Here is a 13024-nt window from a genome sequence, read left to right as displayed (position 1 = left end):
TTCTTCCACTCGACTTCTATCTTGTTCCTCGCTCACTCACTTTCCGTCACCACACAAGCCAACACGAACAACTACTGTCCACCTTCAACACAGCAACCTCGCCAAGACAAGACATCATCATGGGTTCCGTCGTCATTCCCCATCTCGTCACCGGCTGGCACGTCGACCAGGCAATCATGTCCGAAGAAGACCGCCTGGTAGTCATTCGCTTCGGCCGCGACTGGGACCCCGACTGCATGCGTCAAGACGAAGTCCTCTACAAGATCGCCGACCGCGTCAAGAACTTCGCTGTCATCTACGTCTGCGACCTCGACCAAGTCCCCGACTTCAAGCAGATGTACGAGCTCTACGACACCGTTACCCTCATGTTCTTCTTCCGCAACAAACACATGATGTGCGACTTCGGCACGGGAAACAACAACAAGCTGAACTGGGTGCTTGAGGACAAGCAAGAGCTGATCGATATCATCGAGACGATCTACAAGGGTGCCAAGAAGGGACGTGGTTTGGTGGTCAGCCCCAAGGACTACTCGACCAGATACAGATACTGAGCTATTGGCCACGGCGAGAAGGGAATTGGGGTTTATGATATGACAAGAACTGCGACCTGGACCAGGATATAGTGTCCGTGGGGCACCTGTAGCTACGTGCGAAGGCTCCACGCGACCGACAGACACGAGGCGAAGCCGATATGCCGCCGATGCGAGATGAGTCACGAAGGCCTTGACAATCACGGTTGATGGAAGATGCGACGATGTCGTACGACGGAGTTTGGAGCATGGGAGATTGGAGCATATGAGTGTTGCACTGGTTGGTCTCCCAATATTGCATTTTGCACCACGAATTGAGATGCTAATAACACTCGCCTTCATCAAGATCGCTTTCAAGTTCCCAGTGAGTACATGAAAATCTCATGCCAGGTGACTAACCTCTCAGTCGTGACATTGTCTCCATGCCTTCTTCGCGCTCACTGGTGCCAGCCCATCATTTTTTGTTTTCACACTGCGCCTGTTCACGATCCCTGGCTTTATAACATTTTACCTTAATCACAAGCTACTTTGAAAAGTTTACGAGATAATTTCATTGTCAGAATTACGTGGAGCTTCTAAGCCTGGTGCGTGGCGCCAGATCAGCTGCAGCTGTTAGCCGGTGGTTCGCACGCCTGGCGGCCGGTCGACATATCCAACCCTTGTTCTACTACTGCATTGTTCCCTTGGCAAGAGGCAGAGCTGACTCCGTGAGCTTTTGAAGGCTGTTGCATATCTCAAGACTGATCATCGTGGATCAGCGCTCAGCGTCGTAGCATGGTTAATCCTACGTTCGAATACTCTGCGTTGCGTACGCATGTCAAAGAGATCAGACTGCTCACTCTCTTACCAGGCTCGTTCGAGGACAGCATTCGTCTGCAAATTCGTCATGTCGAACTAACCCAGCCGACTGAACGGAATGTCCAACGTCTATCAACTGCAGAGTTACAGAAGACCTTACCTGCCGGCTACTATGTATTCGAGACGAATCAATACCAGTTCCGCTACCTCTTTGAGAAGGACGACACCGAAGAAACCTCGTGGAGCCACCCTGACGAGAGCGTGGATCCTGTGAGCTACCAGCCTCTACTAGAGATCCCAGGACCAGATTACGAGCCTGCCTATGAAGCACTGTCATACACGTGGGGCAGTGTGAATGACCCTGAAACGGCTTACATTGTCCAAGATGAGGACAACGGACGAAGCAGAGGCGAACTTCAGATCCGCAAAAATCTCGCACAAGCCCTCCGACACCTAAGACATAAGTCAACAAACAGGGTTCTATGGACTGATGCAATATGCATTAACTAAAATGATAACGTGGAAAGGAGTCATCAGGTGCAACTCATGTCGAGCATCTATCGAAATGCGAGACGAGTGGTCATCTGGCTCGGCCTTGCGTCTGCAAACAGCAGACTTGCAATGTCAACACTTCACTACCTTGGCCAGCAACTGGAGATTGACAGCGAGCATATTCGCTACCGTTCCCCAGATGCATCAGAGCCGGACTGGTTTCGCTCACTATGCGCGCTGTTCTATGACGTTGAGACCTGGCAAGCAATAGAGGAGCTGGTGCATCGAGATTACTTCGAAAGGCTATGGATCTGGCAAGAGGCGTCACTGGCAAACTCGAGGGCCATAGTACTGTGCGGTCAAGACGAGATTCCCTGGCAGATTTTGCGGAAGGCGGTCGTCTGCCTCAGGACGAAGAACCAACTTCCGTCGATCACATTGCGGCATCGTCTGTCTGTCGTCGAACCTATCACCTACGATCGGCAGAACTGTACTCTGAAATTGCTGCTCATCACCAGTCGCGAGCGCAAATGTGCCGATCCTCGAGACCACATCTATGGAATCATGAGTATCGCAGGGCCGGCACTGAGCGAACGAATCGTGCCCGACTACACCAAGGATACAGCCCAACTTTTCACCGAAGTCGCGAGAATGTACATCGAGACTACCAATCGCCTTGATGTTATAGCCTGCTGTGACTTGTCACTTCCGAATCCACGTCGCTTGGCTTCGTGGGTACCTGATTGGAATGTTCCTCTTCACACCCACGGCCTGTCGACGTTCATGTTGGCTAGTGGCATATCATCAAGTAGCGTGGCATTCCGGGAGAATGGCGCTCTACAGGCAGGTGGATTCACTCTCGCGAAGGTCGGACAAGTAAGTGATCGATTTCCGTGGGATTCGAGAAAAATATTCCATAGGTTGAGATCCACGAAATCGTGCGACGCGGGAGACGAGTACGTCACTGGGGGCACAGTCTTCGATGCATTCTTGCGCACTCTGAGAGCTGGGTATCTCGATGACATCTGGCCGACGCTGTCTGCGCCGACACTCGAGGAGTGGCGGGACGACTTTTGGGAGTGCGTCGTCGATGGCGATGAGACCGTGCTCAACGATGGAGAGTTCATATGGTGTTTGAATCTGGTCAAGGGAAGGACGTTGATAAGGAGCAGAGCGGGCCACATCGGATTGGGGCCACCGAACACACAGCCTGGTGAGTGCTCGTCTTGGTTCATCTCCCATATCGCCGGGCACTGATCTCTTCAACAGGCGACATCATCTGCACACTTCTCGGCCTCCAAAGCCAACTCATGATCCGAAGATGTTCCTCCAATACCCATCAAATTGTTGGCGAATGCTACCTCAACGGCACCGACAACTGCGTTTCATTTCTTGGACCCCTGCCAGATGGCTGGATTCCGTTCTACGACAAGCGTGATTCAGGTTACGGCGCTGCTCGTAAGTATAGGAGGCCTGCGACGGGCGAAGTCACAGAAGACGATCCTAGGTTGCCGCCGTTGGACGGGTGGGAGAGGTACTACCGCGAAAGCCAGCCGGATGATCCTGGAAGTTTCGCGTGCTTTAGGAACAGTGCGACTGGTGAGGAGGTCAATGCTGATCCTAGATTGACGGTGGAGTCCTTGAAGGCTATGGGTTTGGAAGTGGAGGAGTTCTGTTTCGTTTAGGCATCGACTACGTCGCGAGGAGCATCTGTGGAATCGCACAGTCTTGTCATCCAAAATATCTGACAGAGTAATAACAGATTTGGATCGATACAACAAGCGCTGACGTGAGTCAAGTTGGACCTTATTGTCCTCGATTAATCAGACCCAGGTAAGCAAGGTCAAGTAACTTGGAAGTGAATGTAGAAGACTACGTCCTTACGTCATCGGGATGAGGCCTCCCTTCAACACTCCTAGCTACATTTCACCTTCTTTCTTCTTCCACTACGAACTACATTCCGTCTTCGGTGGGCGCGGTACCCGTGCCGGTGCGTCCGTTCTAAAGCAAGGATCTAGAGGATCCGTTGTACGTCCATTTGGCGAGTAGAGATGACGGTGTTTGTGTTGCACTGTGGCCATGCCTTACGGCCGACAGGATCGGAGCAACTCAGGGCTAGCTTCGCGGAACACACCTCGTTCGAGCCGCGAAGGCGATACTCCTCCGTCCGCAAGAGTTGGGGGCTTGGCCTTGACGACTACCTTATACGTAGCACTGCGTCCGTGTAGATGGAATTGAAGGTAGATATAATAGTTGGGATCAAGTCGCTTTCTTGAACTTCAGACCTCAATCCACTCACCACTGAATGATCAAAAGAGAATCACAGTGATCTATCTTCGAACCAGATCAAGCAGAGGAATAATACATACACCCAATAAATATAACCACATCACAAGATGTCGCGCCCAGGACAGGACTTCAAGCCACTGGTCGCTCCTCAAAGCGAACGTCCACGATCCCGATTCTTCGGCCCCGCTGCATTTGAATCACTTCTCCGAGACCAGGCCTCGTTATCAACATGGTTATGCGTTGGTGCACTCGTTCAGGGAGCTCTCATTCTGCTCGTAGGCCGCATCGCTCTTCTACCAGCCGCCGCATTGATCCTCTACCGCGCCCTCGACTCCTACGCAATGTCCGTGGGCTGGAAACGAAACACATACATGGACGGCGTCCTCATGAAAAAGTTCAGCGCCCAAATCCCCGACGAACTTGGGAACTACGGCAACAAGCCCGCCGACACCGACGTGGTCGTCTTCCTCATCGGCACGCGAAGCAACCATCCCTACGGCATGCTCGCCCCCGGCTTCGAGCAGTCCGGCAAATACTTCTCCTCGCTCGCGCAAAGCCTCGAAGACCACGCCGAGGAATTCGGCTTCCTCGGCATGACCTCCTGGCTCAACTCCGCCGACCGCTCGAGCAAATCCGAAATCATGCAGGTCTGCTACTTCCGCAACATGGAAGGGCTTCACGCCTTCGCGCACAGCGAGGACCACCGCCAGGCGTGGGATTGGTGGAACCGCACCGTCAAGCAGAACCCGCATCTCTCGATCTGGCATGAGACGTATCATGTGCCGAAGGGCCATTGGGAGAATATCTATGTCAATTCGCATCTTAGTGGGATTACGTCTTTGACTAGCAGGTTTACGGATAAGGAGACGGGGCAGGATATGTGGGCTAGCGGGGTGGTGGATGCGAGTAAGGGATTGTTGAAGACGAGTGCTGGGAGAATGAGTAGGAGTAAGGCGGATGATCACGATAAGTATGGGGAGGATCCGTACTGAGGAGAGTATGGAGCTTGTGTTGGAGAGATTGTATGACTAGATCGACGGTATTTGCAGCGATGGTGTTGGGGGTTCGGATGTAGCATATAATATGGTGATGATGTACAATAGCTCAGAATTATCGAAGTGCTCTTACTTTCTCAGGGCCTTGTACCATCAATATCGCCAGCAAAGCGCCGTTGGAGCCAGCATGCTCATCGCATCCGAGAAGATCAGAAACCTTGCCAGAGTCCTCGGGGTATTTGCCATAGATCCCTCAGGAAATCCGTTGAGTCCAACCGCAGAACGGTATCAAAGACCTGCTCAAGGGTATCCAATGCCTGCTATTTCTTCTTCGACTTCCCGTCTGGAACTGACACAGACGTTTCCTCCTCTTCTCGAAAGGGCGTTGAATGTTTCCGTAGTCGAGGCTCCGGATTCGTTGCGCAGCCTATCTGGTATGTGCTGGGCCTTTCGTACGCAGTGAGGGCATGTTGTATGAAGAAGTGATGCAGTTGGAAGGAGCACATGCCCGCTGCTTGTTGTCTTTGCTCGCCTCCACGTGCGTGTGAAGTGCCCGCCTAAGCGGTCTTAGTCCTTGTTCTTCTTGGAATTTCAACTTCCTCTTCAACATCAACCTCGACTTCGACCTCGACCACCACCTTTCCATCACACAACCTCTCTCAACCACCATTGAACAGCATCTACAGCTACAGCCTCCAAACCACACTGTCCTCCACAGCGGCGTGACCACCATGATCACCCCGAAGCGTCTCGCTGTGGCACTCGCTGTCTTCAGCGTCTCCACCACCACCCTTGCTGCTCCAGCTTCGCCCTTCGATGCTGCTCCATCTCTCGCCTTGAGAGATGCTACTGAGCCACCTCCTACCGCCTGCACCGTCCAAGAGAAGGGCGAGTCTGACAACTACGGCATCACCGTCCCCATCGCGCATACGCACGACAAGTGCATCGAGGCTCACAGCGCCATCTCCGAGTACACCGCCAGCTTCAACGACGCTTGGCTCTGTGAGCCATACGGCGACTGGACCATTCTCATCTTCACCGCAAAGAAGGAAGCCGCCGACAACATCGACGAGGCCTTCCGCCGCGTCTTCCCTGGCTTCACGTTCCAGTGCGCCAACACCACCGCAGTCAAAGTCAACTCTCTGTTTGCTCGCCACATCCCAGGAACCTGCATCCTCCTCGAGAAAGACCCCCTGGACTTATACCAGGTGCACATGCCTGTCGAGATAGGAGTCAATCGATGCGACGAGAGTAAGAACCAACTCGCTCCGTACATCGATGAGGCTTCTTGGACCTGTACAGTGTTCGGCATCGACCACAACTTGATGCTCAGCGCTCCAAAGGGCAGTGCTGGACACATCAACGAGGAGCTGGTTGAGCTCTACCCCATTTGGGATCTCTTGTGTGGAGACCCGTCGAAGGCTGTTCTCGAGAAGGTACGTTCTCTGCTTTTCTCAGACAAGATCAGATTTCGTCGCCTGCGATCACTTGCTAATTTTGAACACAAGGATGTTGGTGTTGATGGCCCGATCGCCACTCATAGTCAGGACTGCAAAGCCGTGAACTGCCCTGACACTTGAGGTTTTCTACGAAAAGCTACGATGCTGGTGATGCGACGTGAAGATGATCGAGGTGCTTGAGTTCTGTATCTGATGGACCGGTCTGATACCGCTTTGTGTGTTCTTCAGAAAGCGTACATAAGCGGAAACGAAATGTTCTTTCCGTGCACCTCTCTCCTTTCCTCTTTCTCTTTGAAGCTGCCAAAGCTTGGCCGTTGCCTTGGACAGAGCTCTAAATACGGGGAATAAAGCGACGACTCGTCATCGCATGCTAGCAAGGTTCCCTCTTTGGTCAATTTTGGAGAGCAGACAGCTAAAGGATGCTCAGGTGAGACAGCTGGAGCATAACACTACTCGAAGGTTGTAGTACTTATCTCACGCATACTTGCTCAAGTACATGGTGTTAAGTGCGAGCTGTCACCCCCAATACGAGTCCTCGGCCATCTCGCAATTCTCTCGCAAGTAGAACGATGGAAGCTGCTGACCGCTTGTACCCTGTGGGAGAACGCCAGATTATGCTTCGATCACGCTGCTTCACCGCTTCCGAAGACGTTCGCATTCGACACCGCTTCAAGACGCCCTAGAACTCGAGAGGCCCAACACCGCAAATGGACGAAGAGAAGAAGTTTGTCAAGATAACGGTTCAAATAAATCTCGACGCCAGAGAAAGTCTCCAAGAGCCGCGCATGGCCGGCTTCGAAGCTTGCAAGGCTTGGTAGCCAACCGTCGTTCGCTTTCACAGCCTCGTTCAAACCTTGTCTCGATACCGAACGGCAAGGCGGTGAGGATCATCCGCTCACGACGAGTGCATCTGGCCGAGGACCGAGAGAAGTCTTGAATGGAAAGGGATACGATACCAATGACAGTCGACGACGAAAGGTTGCTAGATCGAATCGTAGACCTGGCACGATCTCGCTCATCGTCCACGGATAAAGATGAGTCTCAAATCTCGTCCTGACAGCTAATCTGCATTGGCAGAGGGTCACAATCTCATGAACTCCTGAGCATGGCCTACAATACAGCCGCGGAGGAATGTCTAGTGCTGGCTTTGCTCTACACGAACGCATGCTAATCACGCAAACTGCTTTTAGTGGCGTGTAATTCGGAATTTGCCAATTGGACGGTCCTTGGTGAATGGCGCAAGGCTCACAGACGGACGGCCAAAGTTGTCACAGCATCCGAAGCCATGGCACTGCGGCTTCCCAAATCGATTTACGCTGAACGAGCGATGCCAGCCTTGAAGAGCCACAATCAGCCGGTTGAGCTGAAAGTCATGCTGCCCTTCCCACCGTTAAGAAACCCACCATTGCATCCATTATCAGGGGAGAGCAACGATGGCTGGGAGGTTCTGCTAGTACTACCTCAGTCACAATCGTCCAAAGGCAATTGCGCGCTCCAGATCGTGATACGTCGGCATTACAGAAGCTTGTCCTCGGCGGTGAGGCTTCGAAAGTTCTTCGTTCATTTCCCACGTGGATTTGGATTTTGCTATCGGCTAAAACGAACAACAATGAGACCGGCGGCACTGCACGGAAGTCCATTGGGGCTCTAGAATGTTTTGTCGAACGTACTTGCGTTTTCTCCGAGATCTCGCGCGCGGCGAGAGGATAGTATAAGGACAGGCGGTGCTGCTTCTTGATTCCGTACCGACAAGGAAGTCAGCACACAGGCCGGAATTGTTCAAAGCATCTCTGGAAAGAGAGAATGTACTTCTCCGTCCTCATCAAAGCCCTCGTGGCAACCGCTTTCTTGCTCCACACTTCTTTCGCTGCAGCGGTTCCCACAGCAGAGCTCATCGAGACCCGTGCTTCATCTTCTTGCTCCAATAATCCTGCAAACCGAGCCTGCTGGGCGAGTGGCTTCAACATAGCAAATGACTTCGACAAGACATTCCCATCGACCGGAAACACCGTCTACTACAACCTCGAGCTGACGAACGGGACCTGCAATCCAGACGGCCATGGACCGAGACAGTGTCTGTTATTTAACGGACAGTATCCTGGGCCGGTCATTCGAGCAACTTGGGGAGATCAGCTTCTCATTACCGTCAAGAACTCGTTGCAAGACAACGGTAGGTCTTGGCCTTCGAGTCTTATATGGAAAACGTCTACTGATGCATACAAGGTACGACGGTCCACTGGCACGGTGTTCGTCAATATCATTCCACCGGCATGGACGGAGTCAACGGTGTGACTGAATGCCCACTTGCTCCAGGGACCTCGAGTACGTTCTGAGGGTTGCTCGAACAGAAAGCCTCTCTGACTTTCAGCAGGAACATACAGCTTTCAGGTGACCCAGCACGGCACCTCCTGGTATCATGCTCATTTCTCCGCGCAGTATGGCGACGGCGTAGTCGGCACGATGATCTTCGACGGACCTGCCACATCCAACTACGACGTTGATCTCGGAACCTATCCTTTGTCAGACTGGTTCTACATGACGGCGTATCAGATCAACGCCATCACGAGCCAGAATCTGCAGAAGCTTCAAGGACCGCCTTCTGCCGACAACTTGCTGATCAACGGGACCAACGTAAACGCCAACGGCGGAGGCAGCTATAGCCGTACGGTCGTTCAATCCGGCAAGGCGTATCGTCTCCGACTGATCAACATCGCTGTCGACAATTACATTCAGGTGTCTCTGGATGGCCACCCATTCTCGGTTATCTCGACAGACTTCGTGCCCATCAAACCTTTCACTGCCAACTGGCTGCTGCTGGGGATCGGCCAGCGGTACGATGTAATCATTACGGCTAATCAGACTGCTGACAATTATTGGTTCCGTGCAAACGTCGCGCGAGCATGTCTGAGCGACAAGAAAGGGTTCGGACGCGCGGTATGGAGTTACTCGACCGTCACTTCGGCTACTCCGTCGAGTAGTCCTCTCCCTGGCGAGCCCCAGAGCTGTATTGAGCCAGGGCCCTTGACTCCTTTCTGGTACCAACCCGTTCCGTCCGGTTCTTTCCAGTCGTCCGTCAACTCCTTGTCCGTGAACTTCAACTCTTTGGTACATCTTCAGCGGCAATACCAGCTACCCTGACAGCATGGCCGTTCTGCCGACTGCTCCTCAAGGGCAGTGGAATTATTGGCTGATCCAGCAGCCATCCAATTTTCCCCTTATCGCCCATCCTATCCATTTGCATGGTATGTCGTGTCCTAGCTCTTGATGTATCCCAATCTGACCGTCAATTAGGCCATGACTTCTACGTCCTTGGCCAAGGAACTTCACAATACAGCAGCTCTTCCGCCAGCCTGAACTTCGACACTCCTCCTCGTCGTGACACTGCAACGTTACACGGCGGCGGTTGGCTAGCACTGGCTTTTCTTTCGGACAACCCAGGAGCCTGGATGATGCATTGTGAGTATCCCCTTTCCAAGCCTCCTCTTTGCCACATCTAAATGCTGATCCCTCCGTACAGGCCACATCGCCTGGCACGTGTCATCAGGTCTTGGTGCTCAATTTGTCGAGGCTCCGAATCAGATCGTTCTGCCGGATAGGTTCGCGTTCGATCAGGAGTGTAGGAACTGGAAGAATTACGCGACGCACGCGTATTATCAAAAGGAGGATTCGGGGTTGTAGGAGCGTGCATGTTAGCTTGATCACGTTGAATAGATATAATGACTGTCATGAAACCCTGAAACATGTGAAGGCGCTCTGCCCTGAATTCATCGTTGCTGTGAGTGCGGATGTAAAGCAAGCTTTTGTTGCGTGGCAACCGCCCAGGAGCATGTGAGGGCGCCGAAGCCTTGACTTCTTTGAAGCCGCCGCTCGATTCCACGCTGAACAACAACCTCACCCAAAGAATCCTTTGTTATCCCCGTCGCTCTCCCTCCAACCATGCTACGCATTTGACTGTCCGTCTCTTTGTCCTTCTCAACGACTAGTGCGAAAGGAGCGCAATCTGGCACAATGGCCTCTCCCTTCCGCCTCCTCGACCTGGCCACCGAGCTGCAGGATATGGTGAGCGCCATCATAACTCTACAGGCCCCGATGATACACTACTGACGCGCATTCTAGATCGAAGAGCTGCACTTCTCCTCCCACGTCTTCGTGATCTCCGACGCCACCCCCAACCCGCCGTACCTCGAGGTCCTGCGCACCAGAAAGGACCAGGAGAAGTACCGCCGCGCCAAAGAGACCTGCTACAAGCACGCGGCCTTTCAAGTAGGCGAATTCAACCTCGAGGCCTTCGTCCAAAACGCCCAGCCCCATGTTCGCCACATCGAGGAGATCCGCATGGACGGCATAAGCATCAAGATCGATCCATTCGTCAAGCGACCAAAGGTCTCGCAGAATCTCATGGATACATCACCCTTCGAGTACTTGCTGTACCGGGAAGAAGCAGTGTCCAAGGCCATTGTGGGCAGAATGCGGCTCAAGGCGGACGAGGCAGAGCTGCGGAAGTACGGACTGCTACCATTCACTCTCAAGATCGAAGTCAAGGTCATGGATGGAGGAAATGTGGCCTGGAGCAAGTGGGTGCATGGCCTCGACCTCGAAGCTACGGTCAAGACGGCACTTGATCTTGCCAAGTACCCATAGAGGAAGAAAGAGTTGCAAGAGAAGCAAGAAAGAAGGAGATTTGGGGAACAAGGGCAAGGGCTTTCGAATGGTGATATGCTGAGAACGACGACATGCTGAGAACGACGACATGCTGAGATCGACGACACGCTGATGATGATGGGACGCTGAGAGACGATGAGACACTGGGAGACGACGAGACACTAAGGGACGATGAGAGACGATGAGAGACGATGATACGGTGGGCAACGACGATCCGCTTTGGACTGGATGAATTTGACGTGCCAGTGAGCGATAGCAGGAAAAAATGCAAATGTTGCAAGTCCGTCTTGCTCTTGTCTCCCATGATCTCCAGAACTCACAAAGCCCACATCATGTTCTTGACAACCTCGTACAGCAGAGACTGACAGAGATTGCCGCCGTCTCTAACAGGCAGCTGGGTCGTTTCTATGCAGAGTTGTCTCGATACGGGACCCGCCCAACCGTTCTCGCGATGGCAGTGCAGATACATCGGACAGCGAGAGAGTGATTTTGAAGACTCTACACGTCCTTTGATCAAATCTTCGCGCCTGGTAGCAAATGTCGCTGGATCGTTGGCTCCAGATCTTGAATAGCACGTTCAGGGGTAAGGTAAGAGGGAAGCAAGGGATGGTCGTACAATCCGTCCTTCTCAGCGGTTACATTCTTTGTTGGTATGGAACGACACTGTCTCACCGAGATGTACAGCGCGATCCAGTAGGAATAGGAATAGATACTATGTTTCGAAGAGACAAAGTGAGTCCACCTAAGACAGTAGAGTGAAAGCTGTGGGTGTTATAAGAGTTGCCATAGATGACATGTCCCTTTCCCATAGTTCATACTTATAGCGACTCGCCTTCATTCACTTTTATGATCCGTTTGATCCCCGTCCAGCTCACTCCTGTTGCGTGGCAACAGCACGACTCTGGCGCTGACCATCACTTCACTCCCGTCCGAGCTTCACTTTCGACATCACCCTCGACATCACTTTCGACTTCGCTTCTGCGCTCACGTCCACTGTCAACTCCCACATCACTTCCGCCATCACCCCACATCACTCCATCACAATGGCCAAGTCCGACGGACAGATGACCTGCCGCCTCCTCGCACTCCCTCAGGAGTTGCAAGACCACGTAAGTTATCCTCATAACAACAAACCATACCAAGCCACCCACTGACCTATCCATCATAGATACAAGAACTCGTCTTCACAGACGTCGCGGTCGTCACTCCCAAGGGGATCATGCACCCCTTGCTCGTCGCTCTCGCAGCGGACAAAGCCATCCACAGGCGCGCCAAAGAGACCTGCTTCAAGCACGCCATCTTCAAGATGCGCGTGGAGCGCATCCGCCCCTTCCTCGAGCAGAACAAGGAGTACCTGCCTCTCATCACCACCATCGACATCGTGCCACCCAACCTCGACAGCCCGCACGTCCTCTGCGTCCCGCAAGCGAAGCAACTACCAGGGGAAGCAACCGACGTGCTCGACGTTCTCGACATGCTCGACAACGAGATGGCTCTGCGCGCGGTGCGAGAGGCTACCACGCCTCAGAAGATGGCGTTCTTTGCGGATCTGGAGCGCGAGGTGGAGGAGATGGGCGGCCGCAAGGGCGTTCTCAAGATCGCGGTTGTTATCAGGAAGGCGGAGGAGCAGAATCGCGTCGTGCGGACTCTTTGGACTTCCAGGCCGACGCAGGATGTGACCCGATTCCTGCAGATCGCTGGGTATCACCACGCGTTGATGCCGATGTAGGCGTCAGGGGTCCGCTCACGGCAGGATGTGCGTTGCCCCTTTCTCCACGAGAAGGGCATGGTCTAAATG

The 13024-nt window shown here is 53.1% G+C and overlaps 6 protein-coding genes across 6 annotated transcripts; all 6 read left to right on the top strand.

The window, feature by feature from the left end:
- Positions 1-119: 119 nt before the first annotated feature.
- On the top strand, positions 120-551 carry M409DRAFT_69008 (uncharacterized protein; the record flags this gene model as incomplete). Its single annotated transcript, XM_033818088.1, has 1 exon — positions 120-551. The coding sequence occupies one exon, from the start codon at positions 120-122 to the stop codon at positions 549-551; it is 432 nt and encodes a 143-aa protein (XP_033663644.1).
- A 753-nt stretch (positions 552-1304) lies between these two features.
- M409DRAFT_69007 (uncharacterized protein) lies at positions 1305-3505 on the top strand (the record flags this gene model as incomplete). The annotated part of the gene is made up of 3 exons (XM_033818087.1): positions 1305-1706; positions 1866-3033; positions 3090-3505. The coding sequence occupies 3 exons, from the start codon at positions 1305-1307 to the stop codon at positions 3503-3505; spliced, it is 1986 nt and encodes a 661-aa protein (XP_033663643.1).
- A 711-nt stretch (positions 3506-4216) lies between these two features.
- Positions 4217-5101, top strand: M409DRAFT_26991 (uncharacterized protein; the record flags this gene model as incomplete). Its single annotated transcript, XM_033808371.1, has 1 exon — positions 4217-5101. One exon carries the CDS (start codon positions 4217-4219, stop codon positions 5099-5101), a length of 885 nt encoding a protein of 294 aa, XP_033663642.1.
- A 734-nt stretch (positions 5102-5835) lies between these two features.
- On the top strand, positions 5836-6684 carry M409DRAFT_26990 (uncharacterized protein; the record flags this gene model as incomplete). Its single annotated transcript, XM_033808370.1, has 2 exons — positions 5836-6540; positions 6613-6684. 2 exons carry the CDS (start codon positions 5836-5838, stop codon positions 6682-6684), a joined length of 777 nt encoding a protein of 258 aa, XP_033663641.1.
- Positions 6685-8367: 1683 nt separating this feature from the next.
- Positions 8368-10242, top strand: M409DRAFT_58148 (multicopper oxidase; the record flags this gene model as incomplete). The annotated part of the gene is made up of 6 exons (XM_033813830.1): positions 8368-8734; positions 8788-8886; positions 8936-9647; positions 9682-9806; positions 9856-10020; positions 10082-10242. The coding sequence occupies 6 exons, from the start codon at positions 8368-8370 to the stop codon at positions 10240-10242; spliced, it is 1629 nt and encodes a 542-aa protein (XP_033663640.1).
- Positions 10243-10572: 330 nt separating this feature from the next.
- On the top strand, positions 10573-12955 carry M409DRAFT_26988 (uncharacterized protein; the record flags this gene model as incomplete). Its single annotated transcript, XM_033808369.1, has 4 exons — positions 10573-10623; positions 10681-11195; positions 12161-12335; positions 12395-12955. The coding sequence occupies 4 exons, from the start codon at positions 10573-10575 to the stop codon at positions 12953-12955; spliced, it is 1302 nt and encodes a 433-aa protein (XP_033663639.1).
- Between the last annotated feature and the right edge of the window lie 69 nt (positions 12956-13024).

Source organism: Zasmidium cellare, assembly GCF_010093935.1.
Source record: "Zasmidium cellare ATCC 36951 unplaced genomic scaffold M409scaffold_34, whole genome shotgun sequence".
NCBI lineage: Eukaryota > Fungi > Ascomycota > Dothideomycetes > Mycosphaerellales > Mycosphaerellaceae > Zasmidium > Zasmidium cellare.
Note: the sequence above shows the minus strand (reverse complement) of the source record. Positions and strands in the feature narration are given on the sequence as shown.